Consider the following 27,402-nt stretch of genomic DNA (forward strand, 5'->3'; position numbering starts at 1 on the left):
TTTGAAACAAATCCCTTTTGCAGGAAATCAGGAAAACATAGAGCTCAATAAATCTGACATTGACATCATGGAGAGGAATGCAGAGTGAGGAGGTGGAGATTTATGGCTTATTGCAATCGAAAATCAGAGTTTTGGGGCAGGACTTCAAAACAATCACAATTGGTATAGCCCAAGAGTATTTCATATAAAATAAAAAGGGGGCCTTCTCAAATAAAATCACAATCGCAATCGGAATGGGCAAGAGACAGAGAAATGATGTTCTTTTGTTATTCGCGATAGCCGCAAATGCGGGGTATGTATGAGTTGGAGTGAATAATCTCTTCGGGTCTGATATAATCACAAATTGGCTGGGGTGAAGGGTTTATTATAAGCCGTGTCCCTTTAAATATTGCGATTGTGGGATCCCGGGGTGATGTCAGGGATGATGTCATAGTGATGTCACTATGACATGGAATGGTGATGTGGCAGATGACATGTAGGGTGATGTGGATCTAATGGCATATCGCAATTGGCGTTGGGATGTATATCACAATCGACATTGGGATGAGGTGTGGTTTTTTAGAACTTTGTGAATGTGGTATAGGCCTCGGACGCGATATTAATATAAATCCCAATGTATAATCTAGGCGGGTTCGAGCCTTATCACATATTGAAAATTGACGTTTGGAGTGGCGCTGGACTTAAGCTTTTAAACTTTTGCGATAGCCTTGGACGCGGGATTTTATGGATTGCAATGGATAATCTCATCGGGTCCAGAGTAATCACATATCACAAAAGAGATAGGTAGCGGGACTTGGGCAATGGTTCTTGTGATTACACGGATGCAGGATTTTAATGAAGTGAAGTTAATTTTCACATTGGGTCTGGTTATATCACAATCACAATGGAGTTGGCAGAGGGGTCTTTTCCTTATGAAACTTTGCGATGTGGGGTATGGCGGAGTGTTGAAGTTTGTAAAGCTTCAACCTTTGGGAATCTTAAAGATATTTGTTTTATTTTGTTTTTTTAATCAAATAACCCATAATGTTTAATACTTAAGCTTAAGTATAGTTTGTGTCTCGGGGGCTATTTAATTTGTTTTTTTTGGATAATCAAAGTTTAATAATTGGGTTTTAATTAAAAAGCCTAAGTATTAAACTTTAATTATAAGATTTTTTAAGATGAAGGGTCCCTATTTTAATATAATAAATTTCATAGGAAATTTATAATACATTAAAATGGGGGTTGTTGGACAGTACAACAGGACCTTAGAATCCAAGGACCAAGAATCATTTTTAGGTTTGCTGCTTTATCAACCTTGACCATTATTTATCTTGAATTTCTAGAAAAAAAATTGAAATTATAAGCTATGCTCCAAAATGGTATATTTCTCGTTGAAAATTATTTGCCACCTATTGAAACTCTAAAAAGTCATGCTACAAAGTATCCATTATACTATTACAAAATGTTATATTCTTGAATGAATGTATTGTGTTCAATCATATTCTGATAATTTCTTGCCAAATGTTGTTTTTTAGATAGTACAAAGTTTGTTTTCACATTTTTAAAGTGTGATGGTAGCCCAATGAAAGTACTGCGGTGAAAGGAGGTGCTACTTCCATATACAAGGCTCGGGATGTTGTGACATGCATGCTTGCAAAAGGGTTTATTCTAGGAAAGGATGCTATGAACAAAATCCAAGGCATTTGATGAGAAGCATGGCTTCACGAAAAATGTTTCTGCTAAGGTGACATCTTTTGAAAAGAAAATCATTTCACTGAAAAGAATATCGTTGGAACAAGTGCTATAAATAAGAAAGTAAGATCAATGGATCAAAATTTTCAAGTATCAGAGAAAACAAAATCAACATTTGATGTAGATGAATAGAAGGTCAATAAAGCAGTTTCTTCCCTTATGAATAACAAGTATGTGTTCACTTCTGCAACATGGGTGGTTGGAGCCTTCAACAAGGTTGCAAAGGTTGCTAAGGATGTTGATCTGAAAACTAAAGAAAAGGTTTAGTTAGCTGAAGGGAAAAATAATATACAAATTTCAACTGTAACTGATCATTTATCCTATGATTTTGAACAATTTCATGATGCTGAACATCCAAATGCATATGAGCCTTTAGCCACACCATTTAGCTCAGCAAGAAACTCAAATACGTATTCCAGCTTGCCATGACATGATGATGATTCCTTTTCTCCCATTAATCATTCTATCAAGGGGTCCATCGAACCAACTAAACTACCACCTTCTTAAGGTCTGATTAGTCACTTAAGATGGAAATGTATGTATCTACTACTTCTCTTGTATTAATTAGTATTTTTATATTAGTTGAAGTTTTGTAAATTTTCATCTATTGTAGACCTCATGTCGATAGTAAATTTTGTTTCCATTTTATTTTATTTTAGGTACTTTATATTGTTCAGTTCAATTTACTATTTAGGTTCTTTTCAAGAATTGGTGATGGGCATTATCTTCCACAATTTTCACCCATAAGGTTAATAACATACATCTAGAAAATGGAATAACTGTTCTGGTTAATCAGAAGGTGCAATAGTATAATGGAAAGGTATTCAAACACTTGTTGTTATGTTTGTTTTTGTGTTTGAAGGGAACCATATATTCTTCTTTTTAGAAACCATTTTTTATTAAACAATTGTCTTTCATAGTTGAAGAAAATAAGTTCAAGGTTCAATTTGTTTGTTTTGAATTAGCTCATATATGACCTAGTTTAGTTATTTATTAAGTGCCCCTTGATACGATCGAAATAAACATTTGTTTTATGGGAAGGTAAGTGTTTTGGTAGGGGGATTACAGAACTATATCATAACTATTTTATTTATTTGTTTTCATGGGTGGTGACTAGGTTTGGTATCCTAGGGAGGATGATGACAATACATATATGTTTTATAATGTACCAGTTTGTGGAATTTTAGAATTGTGATTATCTAAGCTTAAAAAGGTGTCTTTACAGGGATATAATTACATGATAGTATCTTTTAGGAGTTTTTTTAATGTACCCAATAAATCTGGGCATTGGATGGCCATAGGAGCATAGACAACATAAAGCCTAAACAAATTTGTGATGGTGCCCTTCATATATTGGTTTCTAAGTATTAGATGAGAATGAATATTGAATGGTCAAGGAGGAGAAACTTATAAAATGAGTTGTTTATGAAATGTTCCATATGTCCTCTTGAAAATAGTATTAAATTCATTATGTCATTTACAATTTAATTGCTAAGTACCCAATGACAACAGATAATGGATGTCTAGAAGTGCATGGTCTAGGCTTTGAACAATGATAACATTTTTCTTTTCTTGGTTTTTAAGTACCCAATGACAACAGATCTAGGATGTCTAGAAGTGCATGGTCTAAACGATGATAACTTTTCTCGTTTCTTCATGTATAAGTTGGGTATAATCAAAAGAGGTCTGTCCAGTTGAAGAATTTGTTCTTGGACAACGGATATAAGGCAGATGTGTCGCAGGTGAAGGTTCCCTATATTTCATCCTCCTTGCTTATAATGTTCTTTGAAAGAACCTTTACAACCCTGTCTTTAAGGAATTTTTCATATTCTTGATTTTGTAATTTTGATAAACATGTGTGAACTTCTCCTTTTGATGTAAATTTGCTTGGAATCACAGGAAGCCTAAATAGAAGTTGAGTTTAGAGAAGAACCGTCTAGGTATGTCTTCTTGTTGTCCAACGCGAGCATGACCAAAATGATCATGATATAAGTTTCTTTTTTGGTACAAATTAGTTATAAGTTGCCCACTACATGCAAGGTATGGTTAGAATTAAGGTTGTTTTTATGGCATAAGGCCATATTCTCTCGAGAAAATGTGAATTGAATTTCTAAACCTATTGTTGGAAGTTGGCTAGGTACTACAGATAGTGTTTGGGTGTGCCTGCTTGTTTTTTCATACTCAGAGGAATTTATGGGTACCAGAGTCACCAACCTAGACCCAAATTTTGTTTTTCATAGTCACGAGACTTCTATGAGTACCCATTCACCACCCTACATAGGTTATCTTGACCGAGACCCAGATGAACCTACCCAAAACTACCAAAATCCTCTATAGACCAATGGAGTTTTCACACATGGGAACCACAAAGTTGACGTGTCATTTGATTTCAGATTTGAATTTTTGAATCTTGATATTAGAGAATTTATTGTTTGAAAACCTTTGATCATTTGGTTCATGAATCATAAAATTTCCATGATCCATGGAAATTTCGAATCTTAATGAATGAATGATGATATGATGATGGTGATAATCATCATATCAATTATCATATAATATACTTGGTTATGTTTAGATATGGTATTTTTGTATTTCTTTTATAATCTTATTATAGGAATAACAAAAAATATATTTAGAACTTATCTTAAAATTGAAATTGAGCACATTAAATGTAGAAATTAGTTATAGTTAGACCTATAATTTTCTTTGTTCTTTTGTTTTTGTTTTCTTTTGTCTTCTGGCTATGAGACTGAGCATTCTCTAGTGCCCTTTATTTACCAAGGATCCTAAGGCATTAGTCCTAGATTTTCTTACCACCATTTTATTCTTATGAATTTGGATATCGCGTGGTTTTTAGTTGGGTTTGCATTTTTGTAGTTGTGTGTCTTGAACTATAACAAATGATTCCATTATGTTGTTTGATAATCACACCTGGTCATCTTTGACTGCATTCTAAAATTTTATGCGCAATTATAATACAAGATGCATAGGAAGTTTAAAATGCCTTGATAGATACTTAAAATCATAGTAGCAACGTTTCTATATGAATTTAAATTTGAATGTGATTTGACATGTAAAAATTACATAACAAAGAAATCCCATACAGTGCCAATACTGAAATATACATCTCATAAATAAGATGTTTTACATTTTGTGCTCAAATTTTAAAAATATTTCAGCTTTAAGAATGCTTTGTAAATCAAAAAAATAGTTCACTTTGTGAAATTGTCATTGGTATATTTATAGATGTATTCAAGAGTTTTTAGGATTTTGGGTAGTTTGTTATTTGGGTTTACGAGTCCATGATATTAATTACATGTGGTCTATTATCACAGAGAATCAGAGTAAGTTGATCATTTTGTATCCATATTGTACAGAGAATTTGGTGAACTGTACTTCCATTGAATTTTTACAATAATGTCTTTATTGTCGAATCTTGTTACTATGCTTTAAATAATTGTCAAATAGGTTGTGGGATAATTAGAGTTTTAAATGGAGTCTGCCCATTATTGATGATTTATTGAGATTGGGCACCAATTTCGTTTTATGGAAATAACATTGAGCATTTTCAAATTACTTTCATTACCTATAAGGATCCTCAATGATCTACCCACCATTTCTTTTATTCTAGTGAATTTGGATAATTGTATTTTTAGTTTAGGATTGCATTTTTATAATTGTTTATGTTGGATTATATGTAATGATGCTACTGCCTTGTTTTTTTATCAATTCAATTCTTTCTTCTTTAACTTCTTTTAAAATTGTCTTCAAGTTTAATTCAACATGCTTATGAATCTTAAAATGCTTTTATAGTTGCGGGATTATGTAAAAAAATTCTTGACATAAACTCGAGAATTTTTCTTTAACCTTGATGTTTTGAGATCTATTTTCCATGAACAGGTAGAAATTGTAACAATATTTATTCCACTATGCATCATGAAAATAAACATTGAACAATTGCATTGTAAGGAATTATGTTTCCAAACTTTAGGGCACAAATCTCAACATGCAATAGATATGAAAATTACTTAATTACAAATTATTTATTACAACTATATCTTTATCAAATCATTCAACAAAATCAATTAGTTGTCCATGATAAATCGATCTAACAAATAGTGCTAGAAGTTATTCATTCACCATGAGAATTTACACTTAAAATCAGATTTCCAAGTACACAAAGTTTTAACATCAAATCATAATTCATACATACATAAGAATAAAGCTACAAGAGTGTACTAAGAATTTATCACGAGTTTGTTCAATATAGTCCTTCATCCGCATCATAAGCTATGACTCTCCAATTCTCTCGAAGCCCCAGTTAGGGTATCAATTATCAAAATATCAGACCCTACCCAAAAATAGAAAGGCATAACATGGCTTTCCACCAAGCTATTAAGTGACACCAAAGACTCCACAAGAAGGTACCATCAACACCACCAAGTCTACTCTTGATTTTTCAGTGAGCTTGTCTCACACGAGTTCTTCAAGCAAAGAGCCCCAAGTCTCATTTTAAGGTTTCTTTGCCACATAGCCTAGGTTCTTCTAAAAAAGGGAGTCTCTTTATGAGAAATATCACACTTCTATGAGTGCTCCTCAAACCAAGTGTCTTTATGTCAAGCACAAACCTTCATGTAAGCAACAAAAACTAATCCATAAATCTTCTCAATTCATGCAAATTCTATAGGCTTAAACAATTCATGATGTTCTTAATGAATACAAGTTCTTTTGTAAGCCAAAAAGCCCAAATATTACATGGATTGTCTTGCAAACTCACATTTATTCATATTATCTTATTGTTGTTATAAGTGATCTTATTATGTCAGCTTCAAATGTTGGAAATACTACTTTTACCTGTCTCAACCAAATAAAATACCCGCCTATGATGTTTTCTTAAACAAGAAGTCACTTTCGTTGCCCTAGTGTAATTTCCCGTCTCCCTGAAAGAAAATATTTGTTTGAAACATTTTCTTAAGCAATAGCTCACTGAATGATGCCTCATGCATCTTTCTTCATAAACACATTTCCCTTATGAATTTGACAACATTTAATATTATCTTTTGTGGTTGATTGCAATATCATACTATATTAATTTTGTGATTATGTTGATAGGCGTTTCTCTCTGGGGTTGGCGTGGGTAGATACTATTCACCCCAACCAATCATAAAGCCTCATTTTTGTCTGTCTACCTCAAATTAGAATATGACATGTGGAATGATTGAACCCTGACATGTGGCTAATCAATTCCAAATCCGTTGTAATTTCCTCTCGATCTTTGTAATCATCTCCATCCAAATCCCGCACGCCATAGTTACCAAATTAAGCTGAATCGGCCTGAAAATTTTGAATATTCGACAGTTCGATTTGGTTCAATGATTAATAAGGTTAAATTTGATTCAATACACGTGAAATATATTATCTTTTGTTTCTTCTCCTAATTACTCTAACATAACTGGCATGGGTGGAGTTGGAATTATGTAGGAGGGTGAGACTCGTAGTATTCCAACCGACTAGAGAGCATTTCTATCTTCCCTTGCTTGACTAGAGAATGCTTAGCCAACAAGTGATCCCGTAGGTAAAGAAATCGAAAGCCGCGAAAATCCGCTCCTCTCTGTTACGGTTTGGGTGTGTGCTTCCATCCTATCTATTTTGGATTTAGTAGAATGTGCAATAAACAAAATAAACAACATAAACAACTCTTTAACGAGTGGATTCACTAGGAAGGATACTCTACAACACATGTTTACTTTTTTTTAGCTATTAACTAATAACTAAGTTAGAAAATGATATAACTATATGTTTATTAGATCTTAGACTTTGTGATCCATATGGTTGAACAATAATGTCTTTGAGATTATTCACATGATTAGGATTTGGTCACCAAATCTTAATAATGTGATTTATCTAAAAAAACATTATTATTCAACCATGTGTTTGTTTTTGTTTGGACAAATTTATATAATATTATATACATAGATTACATTTTTAATTTCTTTAATTTATAAATAATTAAAGAAAAAAAAACAAAACTACATTTATTTCTATTGATTATTTCCTCCACATTCCCACTTCTCCCATCTCCCACCGACGTTCCTTTTGCACCTTTTCAGTTCATTGGCTAGTTTAACTCCCATCTCCCACCGACGTTCCTTTTGCATCTTTTCAGCGCAATGGCTAGTTTACCCCTTTTGGTGCAATGGCTAGTTTAATCCTTTTTGGACTCACTTTTCAACGCAGTTCTACATTGACGTGCGACGAACGTTCGCCCCGGCCTTCACTCCCGCCTCCACATCAACTAAATTAATTGACTTTCGCCACCGTCCATAACTGTTGCCTAACAGTTGCTGTGGCCACATTTTAATACTCCTGCTGTCACCAACTTCGTACTTCATATTCTCAAAAGTCTCTCTTTTCGCCACTTATGCTCAGCCTTCTGTCCCCCTGCCACCGCAAGTTATGGATGTTTATCCACAAACTGTAGAAGCTACTGGCGAGATGGAAGGTATCTCACTTGAATATTCCTTCAAATTTTCCTATAAATTCTCCCATGGTGTTGGTCGTTCTCATTATAACCATCAAACTGGAAGAGTTGTTACGCGAGATTCATAGACGGATTTCAATCGACACACTCAAATCCCTGTCATTTTTGTTTTCGTTTCTACAGACTGGTGAAAAAATGGGCGCGTTTTCTCTTCTATCAAGCTGGATTGATGCTGCCACTACTCCCAAGCCAAAGAAGTTCAAACAATTTCAGGTACTTCATGTTTATGCAACTCAGGTACATTTATTTTTCTGACTCAATATGGCACACAGAGGCTTGTGACTGTTAGCACTGATTCCTGTAACTAATCACGTATAGACCGTGGAGTTGAGAGTTATAATGGACTGTGAAGGCTGTGAGAGAAAAGTGAAGAACGCACTAACTTCCATGAAAGGTGAGAACCATTTTTCGCACTGTAGCTAGAGCTCATACTCGATGTAACATATGTGATATTTTTGACAATTAGGGTATGGGTTTACTTAATGAATGTGCAGGAGTTAGTACGGTAGAAGTGGAGAGAAAGAATAATAAGGTAACGGTTTCTGGGTACATGGATCCGAAGAAGGTGCTGAAAAGAGCGAAGGGAACAGGGAAGAAGGCAGAAGTGTGGCCTTACAAACCTTATCATCTGGTTTACTATCCGTACTCCGCTCAAGTGTATGACAAGAAGGCTCCTTCTGGCTATGTGCGGAGCGTGGATCCCACTTTATCCTATTACCCCGATGACAGTAACAACGCCCATGAAACATACACTTCCCTCTTCAGTGAGGACAATCCAAATGCTTGCACTATTATGTAGCTCTCGGGGCTTTGCTTAACCTATATAAACTGCTCCGTATATTTGTATTTTGTGTGGCCGTGACAAAATCAAACTGATTTTCACCATTTCAACCATTAAATTTTAGTACGTAGCACTGTTAGTTGCGTAATGTATAGCAGAAAAGCGTTGCTACCAATTTTATTTGATCGTTGCAGTGAGACGATGTTGTCCATGAAGAGGAGGATTGTATGAGTTGATGTAAATTTAATTGTGAAATATCATAAGATATTTCACAATTAAATTCATGATATGTAGGTTACAGGGTTATTAGAGCTTTCTTTTATCCTTCGCTTTTCGAAGAATTTGGTGTCATTTTAAAAATAAGTTTTGTGAAAAAATATATAGAAAACTTTATCTTAACTATAGTTCTCGTGGATGTATAAGAAGAGGTTTAATTTTTCGAAGAATTTTTTCTCGTTCATTTACTAAATTAATTTTTATATAAACTTTAATTAAATATTTTTTATATTTAATATTTTTATTAAAAACCTATTATACTTTTCTTCTTCTTACATTTTTATAATGCAAAAATGTGTCTCACTTTTCAGTTTCCAAAATGTCAAAATTTATCTGGCTTTTCAGTTTTCAAATATTTTAATGATACCCTTGTAAAAAAATGGAAAAGAAAAATAATAATATGATATGGGTATCAATTTTATAAGGTTCATTAAAAGACCTACCCCACCCATAAGGAAATTTGGGGTAGGAGGAGAACGTAGATTGAATGACTTTTTAGAATATTTTAATAATGCCCTTATAAAAAAATGGAAAAGAAAAATAATAATATGAGATGGGTATCAATTTTATAAGGTTTAGTAAAAGGCCTACCCCACCCATAAGGAAATTTGGGTGGGAGGAGAACGTAGATTGAATGACTTAACCAATACTTATACGTAGGCTCCGCTCTCTCCTTTCAGTTGTCTTATTCTTGAAATCAGTGGATACGATGGGCTTGATTTTTGTGAAATTCTTCTCCTTCTGGAAAGGAAGGACGATTTTCGATGTTGGAGATTTGAACCTCCGACCACTATCAAATGGATATGTTTTAAGGCGGTAAAGGATGACTTAGTAAGTTATAATATTTAAGATAAATCGGTACATTTAAGTTGTCCTTCGGTTTTAAAAAGAAAAGGAAGAACATATTTTCATATTTCATAACAAATTAAAAGCACAATCACCCCACACGATGCTCTTTTTTATTTATTTTTTAAATTAAATTTTTGTTCTTTTGTAAATGAAAATTATAAGGTTAATAAAACTTAAAATCAACTAATATTGTAAAATTTTCATAATGTTTTTCAAAAATTTATATCTAAATGAATTTTTTAAAATTAAAAATTATTTTCTAATTTATTAAAAAATTAAATTTTGTTTTTTTATTAATTATTAAAAATATTTAAGTGGTTCTAAAATTATTTATCAGGAGAAAAATAAAAATGCTAAAATTTAAAAAATATCTAGTTGAAGTTCCTATTACATTTGGGGTTTTTACTAAAACAAAGCAACAATAAAGCTAATGCAAGTATTGGAAATATATACTTATATTTTTTAAAATTATTTTTAATAAATATTTTGGAATATATATATATATATATATAGATAGATAGATAGATAGTGCTTTCATATAAATATTTTATTTTAATTTTATTTTATATATTAGTTTTTAATGTGATATTAATTTAAAATTATATGAAAGCACGTTTTATATATATAGAGAGAGAATTTCTATATTTTAATATATTAAATTATATATTTTATTGGATTGTAATAATTTATTATTTTTCAATTTGTATGCAATTTCATACTTTTAATTTTTATATAGTTTAATGTTTTTTGGATATTTAATGAAACAAATTTATTTAAAATTATCAATTACTTTTTGCATAAGAAGAATAAAAAATAATCAGAAATTCATGGGATATGTCTTACCCTTATCACTATTAAATAAAGTAGTGATTGCACTAGATGTTGCACTAATTAATGCTTCTTTGAGAATTATTGAAAGACAAAAAAATATCAAGCAAAGAGAATGACTATGTTACAATGAAATCTTATTGCAATAATGTTTCCTTGAGGCTTACAAATCATGAGGCCTATGTTGAAGTTAAAGACCTTGTGTGATTATGCCAACATGAATGCCTTATAAATAAAAAAATAGATCGTGATTTGTTACCTTCAAAATTAGAGGTTGTTTTGGTACAATTCCTCCATATTTCTTCTCGATCACTTCTTATTGAGTCACCTCTATATTATTTCCTTCGTGATCCTTAATACTATTCAAAAGATCACATTTTTCTTTACCATTGATCATTTCCTTCATGATCCTTGAAACTATTCAAAAGATCACATTGTTCTTTACCATTGATCTCCTTGGTGTCTGCCATGATCTTGTTTTTTTAATATAGTTGATATGAAAATTATGTAGAAAGAACAGGGAGGTTGTGAGATTTTTGTTGGAAGTACAATTTTTTTGGACACATATTATTTTTGAAACCATTATCTAGAAGATGATTTTTTGAAAGAATGTTCAAATTATCAATTTCAATTTAATATGCTTGTCATTTTAAGACTGTGAAAAATCATTCTAATAAGATCATCATGAGTTTTGCTTTAGCTCTAAATTTGCAAATGAAATTCATGCATGAAAATAGTTACATATTATTGTCATACATGGAATTAGATTGAGTCATCCAGGCACTACAATTCCATTGAAGTTTTTAGCATGAGGATAGGTAGAGACAAGAGAGTAACAAGACTCACAATACTCTGTCACTGTGACTCGACTGGTGTTTATTTGGACATAATAGTAGGTAGTAATTGCAGATAGCAGGAAGCTAATGTAGAGTTAATTGGGGTGCAAAAAAATTAACTCAAAGTATCACTCAGAATAACCTTTTGTTGTAACATTTTCCAATAGCTTCATCAACCTTTTAGGAGTTGGATCCTTTGTTGGCCCAAGGCTTTGAGGCTCGCAAGGTGTTGAGCAAGCTTAAAGCGACATGCTCGTAAGTAATGCACGCCACATATTTGTATTTTGTCTTCGAACTTAGAATAGTGATTTGAGGGGAAGAAATAAAAGAGTTTATAATTGCATTGTTTAATAAGGAGGACAAGGAAGGTATACATTAGGATTGGCTTTCGATTCGAATATCATTATCCCACCCATCCATCAAGGCACATCTATCTACTGATCCCAAGGCACCATTGGCAAGCCTTGAGCGCACCAAACTTGGCCCACAAACACAACTGGAACATATAGTCCAATAGTCAAAACTCTGCCCATCTAGGTAGCGAGGAAGAGACGTAGTAAAAGAGGATCCTATCCACAACAAGAAATGAAAAAATAAATGGGAATTTCTTGCTATACTCTCCAGGTGAAAGGTGGACCTTATTCTTACTATACTCTTTGGGGATAGGTGGACCTTATTCTACCAGAAGAGTAGCTTATGATACAAGTGCTAAAGACACCAAACATCTAAGTTTTCTACCTTTAATTTTCCATGGTCTGCTACAAAAGGAAATATGGAAACTTGTTCTCAAGACCATTGTTTTCTGTCCGATAGGTTTGGAGGGGCGCAACCATGTGTGTGCTTTGTTCAATTTGTATATGTGTTGGGTTTCCCGTGCTGGATGGACTCAGCCATTGGACTTCTCTATTGGACTTCACCAGCGAGTGATTTGATCATAATTTAGAAGTATTAAAAAAATAGAATATATACTGCTTCTTTTCCTGCTCGAATAGAGACATCTAATATATCTCTACGTACTCCCCATTAAAGTTACCATTTCCTAAATCCTGTAACGTCTCTTTTACACTATGCTGGTCATTATATCTACTGCTTGAACCATAATGATTTCCAATCGGTGCACTTTCCCATTCCTTATGCTTAGGTTTTTCATGCTTGAAGCCCTTGAATCTGCCTCTGCCCCTACCCTTCATTTCTTTGTACTGCTCACAACCGGCCATCCCTTTCATTGAAAACATAAATATAGGATTTGGGGACACTAAATTTCCTTTCGTAGAAGTAGGGAATGATCCCGAGGATGTTGTCTACCACTGCCTGGAATTCTGTCCAGTTCCCAATAGGAAAAAGGCTGAGTGATCCATATATCAGATTAACCATCTTGCAACAAGCATCAAATAAAATAAACTTGAATATATCTACACCACCCACTACTTAAACTATTTTTATGGATTGTCACATCTATTTCTCTTTGATTTGCAAATGAATGAGAGGGAACTTATTCTAAGGAAGAAGTATAATGAATAACATTTAAAAAATAAACATTGTTTTGCAATTTAACGATGTTTCTTGATACTTTCTATTTGCATTCTTAATAAATTGGTGAGATTTATAAAAATTGTGACACAAAAATATACCCAAGTTATATAATGTAGGGAGTCAATTGAACATAATCATTCTGATAGGCCCATGGTTTACTATGCATTTTGGAAATTCAAGAGATGTGTATGAAATTAAGAGATGGGCACTAAATTGGCTGATTTATCATTATATGCAAAACATAAATACACAATCAAGAGCTACAAGTGAAACCCACGTTAAAAAGGTTTTGTAAACATAGCTATGTAGTTCGATGCTTAAAATCAGGTCCTAGTTTAAATGGATTTGTCAATCTCAAGCCACTATATTTCTACGACCTCAAACTCCATGTTAGACAGGTATTTTTGGATCTGGTGTATTCGAATCAGGGAAAAATACCCAAGTTTACATTAAGATAAATTCATGCAAACATTACTTTTCTACGCCTCAATTGCTTGGGGGCCTTGGTTATGAGATTCATTAAACCAACACGTCCATAAAACTTGGTTAAGAAAATAGTGCATTCTCTTGCGACTCTATTGTCCTTATCTAGTGAAGGCAGGGTTGGAGAACACATAATTTGATGCAACCCTTTCGCAAGACTCGACAACCAGATAAGGAAGGCAGGGTTGGAGAACACATAATTTGATGCAACCCTTTCGCAAGACTCGACAACCATTGCAACTAATACTCATTAATATATGAATATATGACAAAAGAAAACAAGCACAGACAACAATACTAGATATATTATACTTTCAAATTTCAATCACTTTCTCATACCATGGAGAAACCATTGACAAATGAAAAGGAATATGAATATTAACTTGCACATATACGAGAAGGCATAACTGGGAGTATGCATATCTCTCAATAAACAAAAATTCATGCAAGTTTTCTTGCAATATAATATTTAATGCACTAGGGTTTCAATTTTCGACTGTGATTGACGGGTTCGTGGGGTCGAGTAACCCTCAATTACCACGACATTGTCTGACCCAAAAAAGGACATTCAGATGTGTATCAGTGGATGCCACCATCACTTCTCCTCGGGCATGTTCCCATGTTATGGCAAGGAAAACAGTCGTATTAATTTTCCACAAGCGTCCTTCCGATTGTTTTTGTAACTAACTGTACTTTGAATGGTTTATTTAATTTGTGCTTTTTCTTGGTTTACTTTTATGTTATTTTATAATAAATATTATTGGCCGAGTAACCCTCAATTACCACAGCATTGTTCGACCCAAAAAAGGACATCCACAAGCATCCTTCCGATTGTTTTTGTAACTAACTGTACTTTGAATGGTTTATTTAATTGGTGTTTTTTGTTTGGTTTACTTTTATGTTATTTTATAATAAATATTATTGGCCGAGTAACCCTCAATTACCACAGCATTGTTCGACCCAAAAAAGGACATTCAGATGCATATCGGTGGATGCCACTACTCCTGGGGCATGTTCGTATGTTATAGCAAGGAAAATAGTTTGATGGTCCCACCTTTATGTCTAGTTTGTCACATTGTTTTTCCACAAGCGTCCTTCTGATTGTTTTTGTAAGTCCATAACTGTACTTTGAATGTTTTATTTATTTGGTGTTTTTTGTTTGGTTTACTTTTATGTTATTATATAACAAATATTATTGTATATTATGAGTGGTTATTTTGGAATGATCAATCATTATTAATTATTAGGTTCATGGTAGTAATTTAACTTTTATTAATACTCTTTTAGTAATGTAAATAGTAATGTAAATGAACTAAAGGTTAAAATCTATTTTGAGAAAGCAAGCATGTTGCTTCTTTCCTTTTAATTAAATTGATTAATTAAAAAATGTCATATTAATATGTGCCATATGAATATGAGTTATGGATTTTTGGGCATGTGGTATTAGTAAACCATGGTATTGACACATAGTATTGCAACATAGTCTATTTACATGTTAAGGTTATCATTTCATATGATACTTATTTGTACAATAATTTTTAATTAATCAATTTAATTAAAAAAATTCAAAAAGAGCATAGCTATTTTGTAGAATCTCAATTTTTTTATTAATGAATATTACTAAGAATATTATGTTAAATCCATACCATCTACCTAGTAATTACCTAATAATTATTAATGTTAAATTAAAACTTAGGAAGCCTCATTTCAAAATAAACGTGAGTATATATAATGTAACCATTTATATTGAGAGAAAGATTAATCTTCTTATAGAAATAATTATTTTATTCCAAAATCTAATAGATGTTAGATTTTTTTGCTCATTAGTTTGATTCATGGACTTTTTTATTTTTATTTTTTATTTTTTAAATTTGAAATTTAGATAGAAATTGTAAAGAGGGTAAATGTAAGTTCTAAACTAACTTGAACTATCTAGAAAAATTTCAAAGATGAATTTATTTATGTTATAGATCTGATTCAAAAATATAAGATAATAGAAATATACCCAGAAATAATAAGATTGAAATAGATAGAAATGCTTCTTTATTGATCAAAACCCTTAAGGTAGGGCAACACCATACATTCACTTCTTAAGGAAGGAGAACACTACACAAGCCATATGCCTATTCATACTATTCCTTCACCTCTCAATGTGGAGTCTCTAGCCTCTATATAGGCCTCATACATACAACACCATGGGTCATTACCATGGTTCCCTCAATACCATCCATCTAATACCATGGGCCCATTACATTATTACTAGCTACTTGTGGTCCCTTACATGATACGGGTTAACCACCTTATTTATTACTATGGCCCATCCCATTATTACATTATTCCCTTGGGTACCTCCCTTTGTACCCCATATTATCCCCCCTAAGTATATAACATTCCACCCCCCTTAGCATGTTTCGTCCCCGAAACATGGGAAGAAAGGTGAACCCTCAAAAGAGTAGTCCATTGGTACCATACACGTGCATCTAGCCATCCAAGAGAAAGGTGAACCCTCGATCTCGCTGGTGCCTTACTCGCTTGAAATGGAAGTTGACTATGACAGCTCTTCTGTGTTGATGTGTAGTAGGTGGATCTTCACTCCTCTCTATCTGTCATGCGGGGGTTGTTTTCCTTGTGGCTAATTGGTTGCCATTTTGTTGGTTGTTGCCTTTCGGGGTGATGTGGGTAATGATATGTTGAAGTTTTAACCCACGGTGTCTTTTTCTTTAATTCACCCTTTACTGGAGTCTGACTATTATCTGGTGCATGTTGTGGTGCTTGTTGTGTTGTCTTATCTTCCAATATTAAACCATTGAGCCCTCATCTGATGTATCAGCACCTGTAACCTTTTCTGCTTCAACCTTTGTTTGTGTTTGATTGTCGGTCATCACTGGCTCATCATCTGATATGTTAGTCCCTAGAACATCTTCTGCTTTAGCCTCCGTGTACTCTACCTATTTATTGATGGAAATATCCTGTAATGTATTTTTCTTCTTTTTATACCAGAGCTTCAGGAATTTCTTATGCACATTAATATTGATAGTACCCACGGATTCCATCCAAGGATATCCCAAAACAACATCCATGTTATCCATATCTGAAGTACAAAAATCACCATGCAACACATACTTATCCATTGAAAGCTTCAAATCTTTAGAAACTTGCACAACTTGTGTGTTTTCAATGTGTTTTGTTGGCACTTGTAATTTTGTTGCCGAGTTGACATTTATAAGATTTTGCGTGCAACTCGGATTTATAGACACAATGATTTTCTCCTTTTGAATCAATCCATGAACTTGCAATAAGGATATACCAGTAGGAAATAACCCCACATGTTTCCCCTTATCTTGTTTCTAGCTGTAGGAATTTACAGGGTAAGTTCCTCAGACAGAACACCAAAAGGACACCGCTCACAACCAGATCGCAGATCAATACACCAGTATTTTGACGTGGTTAAAACCCTCAAAGAGGGAAACAGTCCACGGCCTGAGCCAACGCGGCCACTTCAGGCAATTTATTAATAAAAGAATGAAAATTTACATATGTTTCTCTCATGCACGGATTACCCTACAAATGACCCTCCATGCGCTTTAAATAGAATTCATGGACCAATCGGGTGTCAAGCCATGGATCAAGTGTCGGTAATACCGAGGAGAGAATGAACCGTCGGATCACTACATATCGTGACCGTCGGATTATAAGTTACAAAATTTACAACAGTAAAGAAACACACTTTACCTAACTCTACACTAGACCAAGTTGTACTTAACTATTTCCTATGTGTCGGAATATCCTAACATCCCCCCTTAAGAACAACTTGGGATAGGATTGAAGGATTTACAAATATGACACAATAGGAGAAGGAAGGAGGCACTAGAGCCTATCCCCCCTTAGTGACAACTTCCTGAACTCCAACCATAAATCGAAGTTTAGTGAACTTCGCCTCTGTGAGAGCCTTTGTGAAGATGTCTGCAACTTGATCATCTGTTGAACAATATTGCACTTCAAGAACATGGTCGTGAATGAGCTTTCTGATGAAGTGCATGTGCAGTTCAATGTGTTTGCTACACTGATGTTGGACTGGATCTTTGCATAGCTGAATGGCACTTTGATTATCACACCAAAGTGTAGTCGGATGCTGCTGCTGAAAGCCAAACTCTGACAGGATCTGACGAAGCCACAAGGCTTCCTTACTAGCTTCTACGGCACCACGATACTCTGCTTCTGCTGATGAAAGAGAAATGGCAGCTTGTTTCTTACAAGCCCATGTAATAGGTCCTGAACCAAGAGTGAACACATAACCGGCAGTAGACTTCCGATCATCAGGGTCACCAGCCCAATCGGAATCAGTGAAACCAACCAATAGAGGAGATGCTTCGGCACTGTAATGAATCCCAAACTGAACTGTACCTCGAACATAACGAAGTATTCTTTTAGCTGCTTTCCAATGACTTTCACGGGGGTTTTGCATGAACCGAGCAACAAGGCCAACAGCAAAGGAAAGGTCAGGACGAGTATGGGTTAGATACAAGAGTTTTCCTACAAGTTGACGGTATAATGTAGCATCAACTTCAGGAGAAGTACAAGTGACTGAAAGTTTGACTCCAAACTGAAAGGGAGAAGGGGCTGGCTTACAGTCTTCCATGTGAAAATGACGTAGAATATCACAAGCATACTTGGACTGGGAAAGGGAAATACCCTCCTTGGATTGCAAGACTTGAAGACCGAGAAAATAGTGTAAGTGTCCTAAGTCTGTCATTTCAAATTTCCTTTTAAGGCTAGACTTCACATGGTTTATAAGGTTGGGATCACTACCAGTAAGGATAAGATCATCAACATAAAGAACAAGGATGATAAGAGAGTTGCCCACTTTCTTGGTGTAGACAGTATTGTCAGAATGACACCTAGAAAAGCCAGATTCTAAAAGAAAGCTATCCATTTTGGCATACCAAGCCCGAGGAGCTTGCTTGAGACCATAAAGGGATTTCTTAAGTCGACATACAAGGCTGGAGTCTGTTTGTATGAAGCCAATGGGTTGTTCCATATAGATTTCTTCATGCAAGTCCCCATGCAAGAAGGCAGATTTAACATCCATCTGATGGACTTCCCATTTGAAAGAGGCAGCAAGGGAAAGAACAAGGCAGATAGAGTTCATTTTGGCAACAGGGGAGAAGGTTTCGGTGTAGTCAATGCCTTCAATCTGTGAAAAACCTTTAGCAACAAGACGAGCTTTATGTTTATCAACTTTCCCATCTGGTCCATACTTGGTTCTGTAAACCCATTTGCATCTGACAAGTTTTCGTCCCTTTGGTAGAGGAACAAGATCCCATGTATCATTTGCCAATAATGAATGATATTCTTCATTCATAGCTGCTTCCCAATCTGGATGGCCTGAAGCCTCTGCAAAGGTGTCAGGATCATAATTTACTGGAGCTTGAGCCAGTAAAGAAGAGGCTCTCTCGAACTGAGAACGTGTACGTCGCTGATCTGTAGGATCACCGGCAAGATCACCTGCTGCATCTCGAGTAGCACGAACCCATTTTGGAAGCTCAGGAGCTGAAGGAGGATCCTGAGATGGTGGGGGAGGATTGTCATCCTCACTTTCATCATCTGAAGAAGAAATGTTTTCAAAAGTAGAAGAGATAGGGAGAGGTGGCACAACCGCCGGACTAGGCTCGCAGGCCGATATATTTTCATCAAATTTTACATCTCTTCTAATGATAACATTTTTGGACTTAAATGGAATAAGTCTATAGCCTTTGACATCTTCAGAATATCCAACAAAAGTACATTTTTCACTCTTAGGTTCTAAAGCTTTATGCTTTTCATCTGGAATATGGGCCCACGCTTCACTTCCAAAAACACGAAAGTGACTTACATCTGGTTTGATTGAGCTCCATGCTTCTTCTGGAGTGATATTCTTTAAAGCCTTAGTAGGAGTGCGATTTATTATGTAATTTGCACAGTTAATTGCTTCTGCCCAAAAACTAAGACCAAGTCCTTTAGATTGTAGCATACAATTAGCCATTTCCTTTAAGGTGCGATTCTTCCTTTCAGCTACACCATTTTGTTGTGGAGTATATGGAACAGTGTGTTGCATTTGAATTCCATTCTCAGTGCAATAGTTGATGAATGTGTTTTTAACATATTCTCTGCCATTATCAGATCTTAACTTAAGAATTTGATGTCCAGATTGTTTTTCAACAAAGGCCTTGAAGGCCAAAAAAGTGTTAAATACTTCACTCTTGAGTTTTAAGAAGTATACCCAAGTGCGTCTGGAGAAATCATCAATGAAAGTTAAGAAATACTTGCAGCCAGAGAATGACACAACTGGAAGTGGACCACATAAATCGCTATGCACAAGTTGTAAAGGGGCTGAGGCGTGCCAAGAGGCACGTTTTTCAAAACTGTCCTGATGATGTTTTCCGAGTACACATCCGGAACAAACACCATCTCTGCAAGATACCATAGGAAGACCTGTCACCATATTTTCTTTACATAGATGTTGAAGGGAGCGATAGTTTAAGTGACCAAATCGCTCATGCCAAAGTTTGCTCACTTCATCGTTATGAGCAACAAATACTGAGGAAAGATTTGATGACCCAAAGTTGTGAAACTTATACAAGCTTGTGGAATCATCAGCAATTCCAGTAGCCAAAATCTGTTTAGGATCTCTTAAGTCCTTGATTGCAACATCATGAGGTGAAAATTCAACGATTTTACCTTCACCTGAATGAGTTATCTGATATACAGATAGAAGGTTGCAGGATAAGGTTGGAACACATAATACATCATTAAACTGACCATTGTCTAGATGAACAGTTCTAGTCCCTACAACATTAAGAGATCTATCATCACCAACATATATATTTTTGGTGTTACAATCATTTAAAGAAGAAAACATGGCTTTGTTTTTGGCCATGTGATAAGAAGCTCCAGAATCAATGAGCCACTCATGAGAATGAGAAGAAGAAGATACATTTAATGCATAGCCAGACCGAGATGCTTGACAACCACATGCAGAAAGTGCCATTCCTGAAGATGAAGTTGAAGTTGAAGATTGACCCAAATGGATGTTATGCTTCTTCATTGCTGCTTCCAAGGCTTCCATCTTCTTAAAGCATTTTGATTCTAAGTGGCCATCTCGATTACAAAAATTGCAATGTCTATCAGTCTTCTTCCCTTTGTTTTTATTTGTCTTATCATTTTGTTGAAATGATTTTTCATTTTGGGGCTGAAATTGCTTAGGACCCTTGTTTGGTTTAGGACCATTCTTTTTAGGATATGACTTCTTAGGATTCTTTGAATTTGGTTGCTGTTGGGCGGCTAACGCTTTCTTGGAAGAGTTTCCAAGATTAAGAAGACCAAGGTGTAAGAGTTTTTCTTGTTCTCTTATTAAAGAATCACAAAAAGAGTCAAAAGAAGGGGACTTGTAGTCTGTTCCTTGATAAATGAAGGCTTCTCTTGTAGAATGGAAGGTGGAAACAAACACAGAGTAGGCTGGTCCCAACTTTGTAAGAATGGAATAGATAAGATTACTATCTTCTTTCTTAACTTTAACACCTTCCAAAAGATATCTAAGGGTCTTGAACTTGGACAAGAAATCTTCAATGAAAGAAAAATTATTAGGGTCCAATGTAAGAAACTCATTTTCAAGTTGATGGGCTCTAATTTCATTTTTAATGCTAAAAACTTTATTGATTTGTTTCATTGCTTCATCAGGAGAATCAATTTCTGCAATACGGAATCTAAGATCTGGAGAAATAGACATCCCTATCAGTCCACGTGCTTGATCTTGCCTATTTTCCCATTTAGCAGCCTTATCTTCATCCTTCGGTTTCTTTTCTTGGCCTGAGGCTATTCTGAAGAGACCTTTACTTCTAAGTAAATCCTCAATGTAAGCCAACCATTGGAAGTAGTTGGTGCTGTCAAGGGTAACTTGGTATTGACTTTCCATTTCAATGGAAACTGAAGCTAAAGATGCTGAAAATAAGTGTTCCAATGGATAGATCTCGAAAAATTAGGCTGGTTTAAAAAAAACGGCTCTGAAAACGGCTTCCGGATGAAGAAGTTATGGCTTTTTGAAAAAACGCTGTTGAAGTTGCCGACGAAGTGCGGGAATGTGCGGAAATGAAAAAGTCTGCCCCCACAAAATGGAGACTTGAACCCAAGACCTCTACTCTTTGATCTATACAAAAAATTTGAGAGAGAGAGAGGGGGGGGGGGGGGTGCTTTGGGTTGTGTGCTTGCCTTGAGAAAGCTCTTTTTCCCTACAAAACACAAAACACAAAACCCAACACGGACATGCAAAGAAAACGAACCTTATGGCTTGAAGTTAGCTTTAGCCGAAAAACTAAATATTTTCAAAAATGAACCTTGCGGCTCAAAGTTAGTTTTGGCCGGAAACTAAATATTTTTCTCAATGTTTCTGATTTTCCGAGATCACCCTAAGGCGCAGGGAAAAGAGCATACGCATGAGAAAAATCCTTCCTTTCTGTTTCTGATTTGCCCAGATCGCACAGAGTCGCAGGGCAAAGAGCATACGCAGAAATGAAAGGTATAGATCTAGTAATAAAAAGCCTAAATAAACCGAAACCGAAATAAACAGAGAGAAAATAACAGTAAACTGCAAATAAACACTGTATACCTCCAGATCTTAAAAATGACGCAGCTAGGGCTACCGGAAACCTTTTCACGTGAAACGAAAGGGGTTCCTCACTGGAACAGATGCTCCAAACACAACAGAGCAGTCCTCTCGGCCCGAAAGCAGTCAGAAACAACAGATCTAGGAAACGGCAGTCGGATGCAGTTCTACCGGCTTCAGATTTGGATCACCAACGGACGCGGCCCTCAAATAGCTCTGATACCATGTAGGAATTTACAGGGTAAGTTCATCAGACAGAACACCAAAAGGACACCGCTCACAACCAGATCGCAAATCAATACACCAGTATTTTGACGTGGTTAAAACCCTCAAAGAGGGAAACAGTCCACGGCCTGAGCCAACGCGGCCACTTCAGGCAATTTATTAATAAAAGAATGAAAATTTACATATGTTTCTCTCATGCACGGATTACCCTACAAATGACCCTCCATGCGCTTTAAATAGAATTCATGGACCAATCGGGTGTCAAGCCACGGATCAAGTGTCGGTAATACCGAGGAGAGAATGAACTGTCGGATCACTACATATCGTGACCGTCGGATTGTAAGTTACAAAATGTACAACGGTAAAGAAACACACTTTACCTAACTCTATACCTAACTCTACACTAGACCAAGTTGTACTTAACTATTTCCTATGTGTCGGAATATCCTAACACTAGCCTGGGACCATTTTTCTAAAAGAAGTTCTTCTAGTTTTTTATGAGGAAGTTGCACCACTGAACCGTCAAGTGAGTCCCACCATTTAGCAGCTTCATCTTTTAGATTAAATAGCAGGTGGCTTACCCAAAATTGTTTGTGTCAAGATTTGTGATATTCTATAAATTCTTCAATAGTAGGACCCTTATCATTCCCTGTAAAAAATTCCTTGCTAGAAGCCATGAAGGTTTGGGAAAAAATTCACGTACTTGGCTAAAATTTGAAATGACTACAATTTCGTCAATATTGCTCAGAATCCTTATTATGACCTGTTTTTGGAAATGGAACAACCATTCTGCATCTTCCCATGTGATAGAAATCTTGATCTAGGCACTAGAATTTCAGATCCACGCTACAACTCTTCCGCCGTCACCACAAATTCTGAAAAAAAAAAAAAAAAAAAAAAAAAAAAAAAAAAAAAAAAACTGATTTTAAATCAGGGATATCTCCCTCATCTGGACTTCGATTCGACTGATTTTTTTTTTTTAATTTAGGTATTTTTTCATAAGAAATCTAGTTTTGTAATTAGATTTTGAAGATTTTGCACCAAAACGTACAGATCTGCGTCGCAAACTCGCTGACCTGAAAAAATGTCTGCAACCCAACTGATTTTTAAATCATCAATATCTCCCTCATCTGGACTTCGATTCGGCCGATTTTTTTTTTTTGAACTTGGGAATTTTTTCACAGAGAATCCAGATCTGCAATTATATTTTGTAGATTTTTCCCCAAAACGTACAGAGATACGTCGCAAACTCGTTGCCCTAAAAAAATGTCAGCAACACCACTGATTTTTAGATCAGTGATATCTCTTTCATCCGAACTCCGATTCGGCCGATTTTTTTTTTAACTTGGGTATTTTTTCACAAAGAATCCAGATCTGTAATTAGATTTTGTATATTTCCCCCAAAAACGTACAGATTTGATCTGCAAACTCGCTGCCCCAGAAAGTTCTTGCAAAAAATAAAAAATAAAATTCTCCACTTTTGCCCAAGAAAGTGCTCTGATACCACTTGTTATAGATCTGATCCAAAAATATAAGATAATAGAAATATACCCAGAAATAATAAGATTGAAATAGATAGAAATGCTTCTTTATTGATCAAAACCCTTAAGATAGGGCAACACCATACATTCACTTAAGAAAGGAGAACACTCCACAAGCCATATGCCTATTCATACAATATTCTTTCACCTCTCAATGTGGAGTCTCTAGTCTCTATATAGGCCTCATACATACAATACCATGGGTTATTACCATGGTTCCCTCAATACCATCTATCTAATACCATGGGCCCATTACATTATTATTAACTACTTGTAGTCCCTTACATGATACGGGTTAACCACCTTATTTATTACTATGGCCCATCCCATTGTTACATTATTCCCTTGGGTACCTCCCTTTGTACCCCATATTATCCCCCCTAGGTATATAACAATTTATATATTTCAAAATATGTTTAAACAAGAAAAAAATTGGTTTCAAAATATATTTACATAAGAAAAATTTAGAAATCTCAACTTAAAAATCTAAAAAAAAAAAATTAAGGAGAAAAGAAAAACTAAAAAATTAAACTAATAGATATTGGATATTTTTTCCTTATTGATTTGATTCATGCACTTTTATTTTTATTTATATTTTTTTAATTTAAAATTTAAATAGATTTTTTAAAGATGGTAAATGTAAATTCTAAACTAGCTTGAACTTTTCATAAAATTTTCAAAAATGAAATAAAATTAAATTTCAAAATATATTTAAATAAGAAAAAAATTGGCTTAAAGGCGCACATTCATGAAGATCACATAATCAAAAATTAAATTATTGCTCCTTGTCTTTACAGTCACTTTAAAGAATCAAAATAACAACTTAATGATAGTAAGAAAGATTTTAAAAGTAGCATAATTTGGAAGATGTTTTCATCACTCAATTATGTATAATCATCTGAAAAAGAAGTTGTATCATCTTCTTTATCATCATCTGAAGTCCATGAAGAAGCCAGGCATCTCTTACACTTATCCCCGCCTGATAAGTTGTTATAAATTCAGTGGCTTGTCCAAAATATTCGTTCAAACCCAAAAGATGCTTTAAAAGGCTCTGCTCATGGGCATATTCAAAGAATATTGGTAGAGTTTCTGTTATTGAAGGAATGTATACAAGCAAGAATGTTAATACGGAATGAGAGATATTCAAGTCATGAAACCAAAATGTTATAAATTCAGTGGCTTGTCCAAAATATTCGTTCAAACCCAAAAGCTGCTTTAAAAGGCTCTGCTCATGGGCATATTCAGAGCATATTGGTAGAGTTTCTATTATTGAAGGAAGGCATACAATCAAGAATGTTAATACGAAATGATAAACATTCAAGTCATGAAACCAAAACGTTATAAATTCAGTGGCTTGTCCAGAAGATTCGTTCAAACCCAAAAGGTGGGCATATTCAAAGCATATTGGTAGAGTTTCTGTTATTGAAGGAAGGCATACAATCAAGAATGTTAATACGGAATGACAAACATTCAAGTCATGAAACCAAACATTATAAATTTAGTGGCTTGTCCAGAAGATTCATTCAAACCCAAAATCTACTTTAAAAGGCTCTTCTCATGGGAATATTCAGAGCATATTGGTAGAGTTTATGTTATTGAATGAAACATACAATCAATAATGTTAATACAGAATGACATACATTCAAGTCATGAAACCAAAACACAAAATTTAAATATGCAGTGAATTTTGATCTTTTTAATTCTATAACAAGAAATCCACCTGAATAAAAAGAGTCACAACAAACTCATGATAATTGTAAGCATTGGCCCATTAATGGTACAACTTGGAAAATAAAAAAATACATTTTCAGAACAATAAGACACACATATACCGATATTTCTATTTTTTGAAATTTGATAAACTTTATTTCCATTTTGAAACATTTTATGTTTTCGTAGTCAAGATAACTCATATGTCAGTACTCCTAGAAATAATAGCTTGCAGGTATTGCATTAACAAATATCTCAAGTCTTTCAATCTAGCACAAAACATTTGAATTTCTGAAAGCAAAAGTTGGTCAAAACATGACCGAATGAGACCCTGAGAAAAAACAAACCACAAACTTGTTCAGAAAACTTAACAAAGCTATTTGATCTGCGGTGGTGAATATTTTTCAACTTCTAAATAATAGAGTGCAAGAATGCTTCCTTAAGTAGGGCGAGTTCGACAGTTTGAAAAATTGGTTACAATAAGATTTTTAATTCGACCGTGAAAGTAGTTAGGATAAGATTTTTAATCTAATGGTTGTAAATATTTCAATCGTCTAACATCAAATCAAATGGATCATAAGAAGACAACTAAGACTCTAGGGGAGTTCTTCTGAGAGGGAATGCCTTACGACGTAAATATCTTACAATAACTTAACAACTTCAACTTTCTATAAATATTTAGGACTAATACGTTTTTGGAAATATCCAAGGATTAACAGACTACCCAACTAATTTAGTCAACAAGAGAGATTACATTTTAGGATTTATGTTCATGAGCATTAATAATTCCCAAATGTTGCCTATGAAATCCAAAAACTATCATTCTCAGTGGTTTGGTGAAGATATATACTAACTAATCTCTAGATCCCCAAAATTGAAGTGATATGTCACCATTTTTGACAATTCATGAATGAATTGATGGAGAGTGTCAATGTGCTTGATTTTCCAGTGAAATACAAGGTTCTATCATGATGAAATTGTTGAGCTATTGTCACAAAAAACTAGAAGTTGGCTCCCTCACCACATGTTCAAGATCTTTCAAGAGTCTTCTTAGCCATACTGCATGGCATGATGTTGTAGTATTTGCTACACATTACGCTTCTATCGAATATATTGAGATAGTGAGTTGTTTCTTAGAAGCCCATAAGATCAAATTTGCTCAAACAAAAAAGAATATCCTTGGGTGTTTTCCATATCATCAATACTACTAGCAAAATCATTGATTTTGTAACATGTAATTTTGTTGTCTTCAAAATTTGTGTACCACAATTCATAGTCAATTTTACCTATAATATACCTCAAAATTGTTTTCCAACTTTGTTGTGACTATCCTTAGGAGACTCCATAAATCCAAAAAGTATACTAATTGCATACATGGCTTCAGGTTTAGTTGCATATGTTACATGGGGTTTTATACAAGCCTCTTG

The 27,402-nt window shown here is 34.5% G+C and overlaps 1 protein-coding gene and 1 pseudogene across 1 annotated transcript; both read left to right on the forward strand.

Annotated features, from left to right (window-relative positions):
• Nucleotides 1–233: 233 nt before the first annotated feature.
• LOC149204433 (binding partner of ACD11 1 pseudogene) lies at nt 234–2,298 on the forward strand (annotated as a pseudogene).
• A 6,012-nt stretch (nt 2,299–8,310) lies between these two features.
• On the forward strand, nt 8,311–9,200 carry LOC149204434 (heavy metal-associated isoprenylated plant protein 23-like). The gene is made up of 3 exons (XM_089393283.1): nt 8,311–8,488; nt 8,594–8,669; nt 8,770–9,200. The coding sequence occupies exons 1-3, from the start codon at nt 8,411–8,413 to the stop codon at nt 9,072–9,074; spliced, it is 459 nt and encodes a 152-aa protein (XP_089249409.1). The 5' UTR covers nt 8,311–8,410; the 3' UTR covers nt 9,075–9,200.
• Nucleotides 9,201–27,402: the final 18,202 nt, after the last annotated feature.

The sequence above is a fragment of the Pinus tabuliformis genome, chromosome 1_2 (genome assembly GCF_031772625.1).
Source record: "Pinus tabuliformis cultivar Carrire ecotype Pingquan chromosome 1_2, CPIR1, whole genome shotgun sequence".
Lineage (NCBI taxonomy): Eukaryota > Viridiplantae > Streptophyta > Pinopsida > Pinales > Pinaceae > Pinus > Pinus tabuliformis.

Excerpts from the sequence above, each read along its gene's own strand:
- LOC149204434 (XM_089393283.1), top strand. The coding sequence starts at position 8,411 with ATGGGCGCGTTTTCTCTTCTATCAAGCTGGATTGATGCTGCCACTACT. Across the intron at positions 8,489-8,593 it reads AGAAGTTCAAACAATTTCAG|ACCGTGGAGTTGAGAGTTAT; the intron begins GTACTTCATGTT and ends AATCACGTATAG. Across the intron at positions 8,670-8,769 it reads CGCACTAACTTCCATGAAAG|GAGTTAGTACGGTAGAAGTG; the intron begins GTGAGAACCATT and ends ATGAATGTGCAG.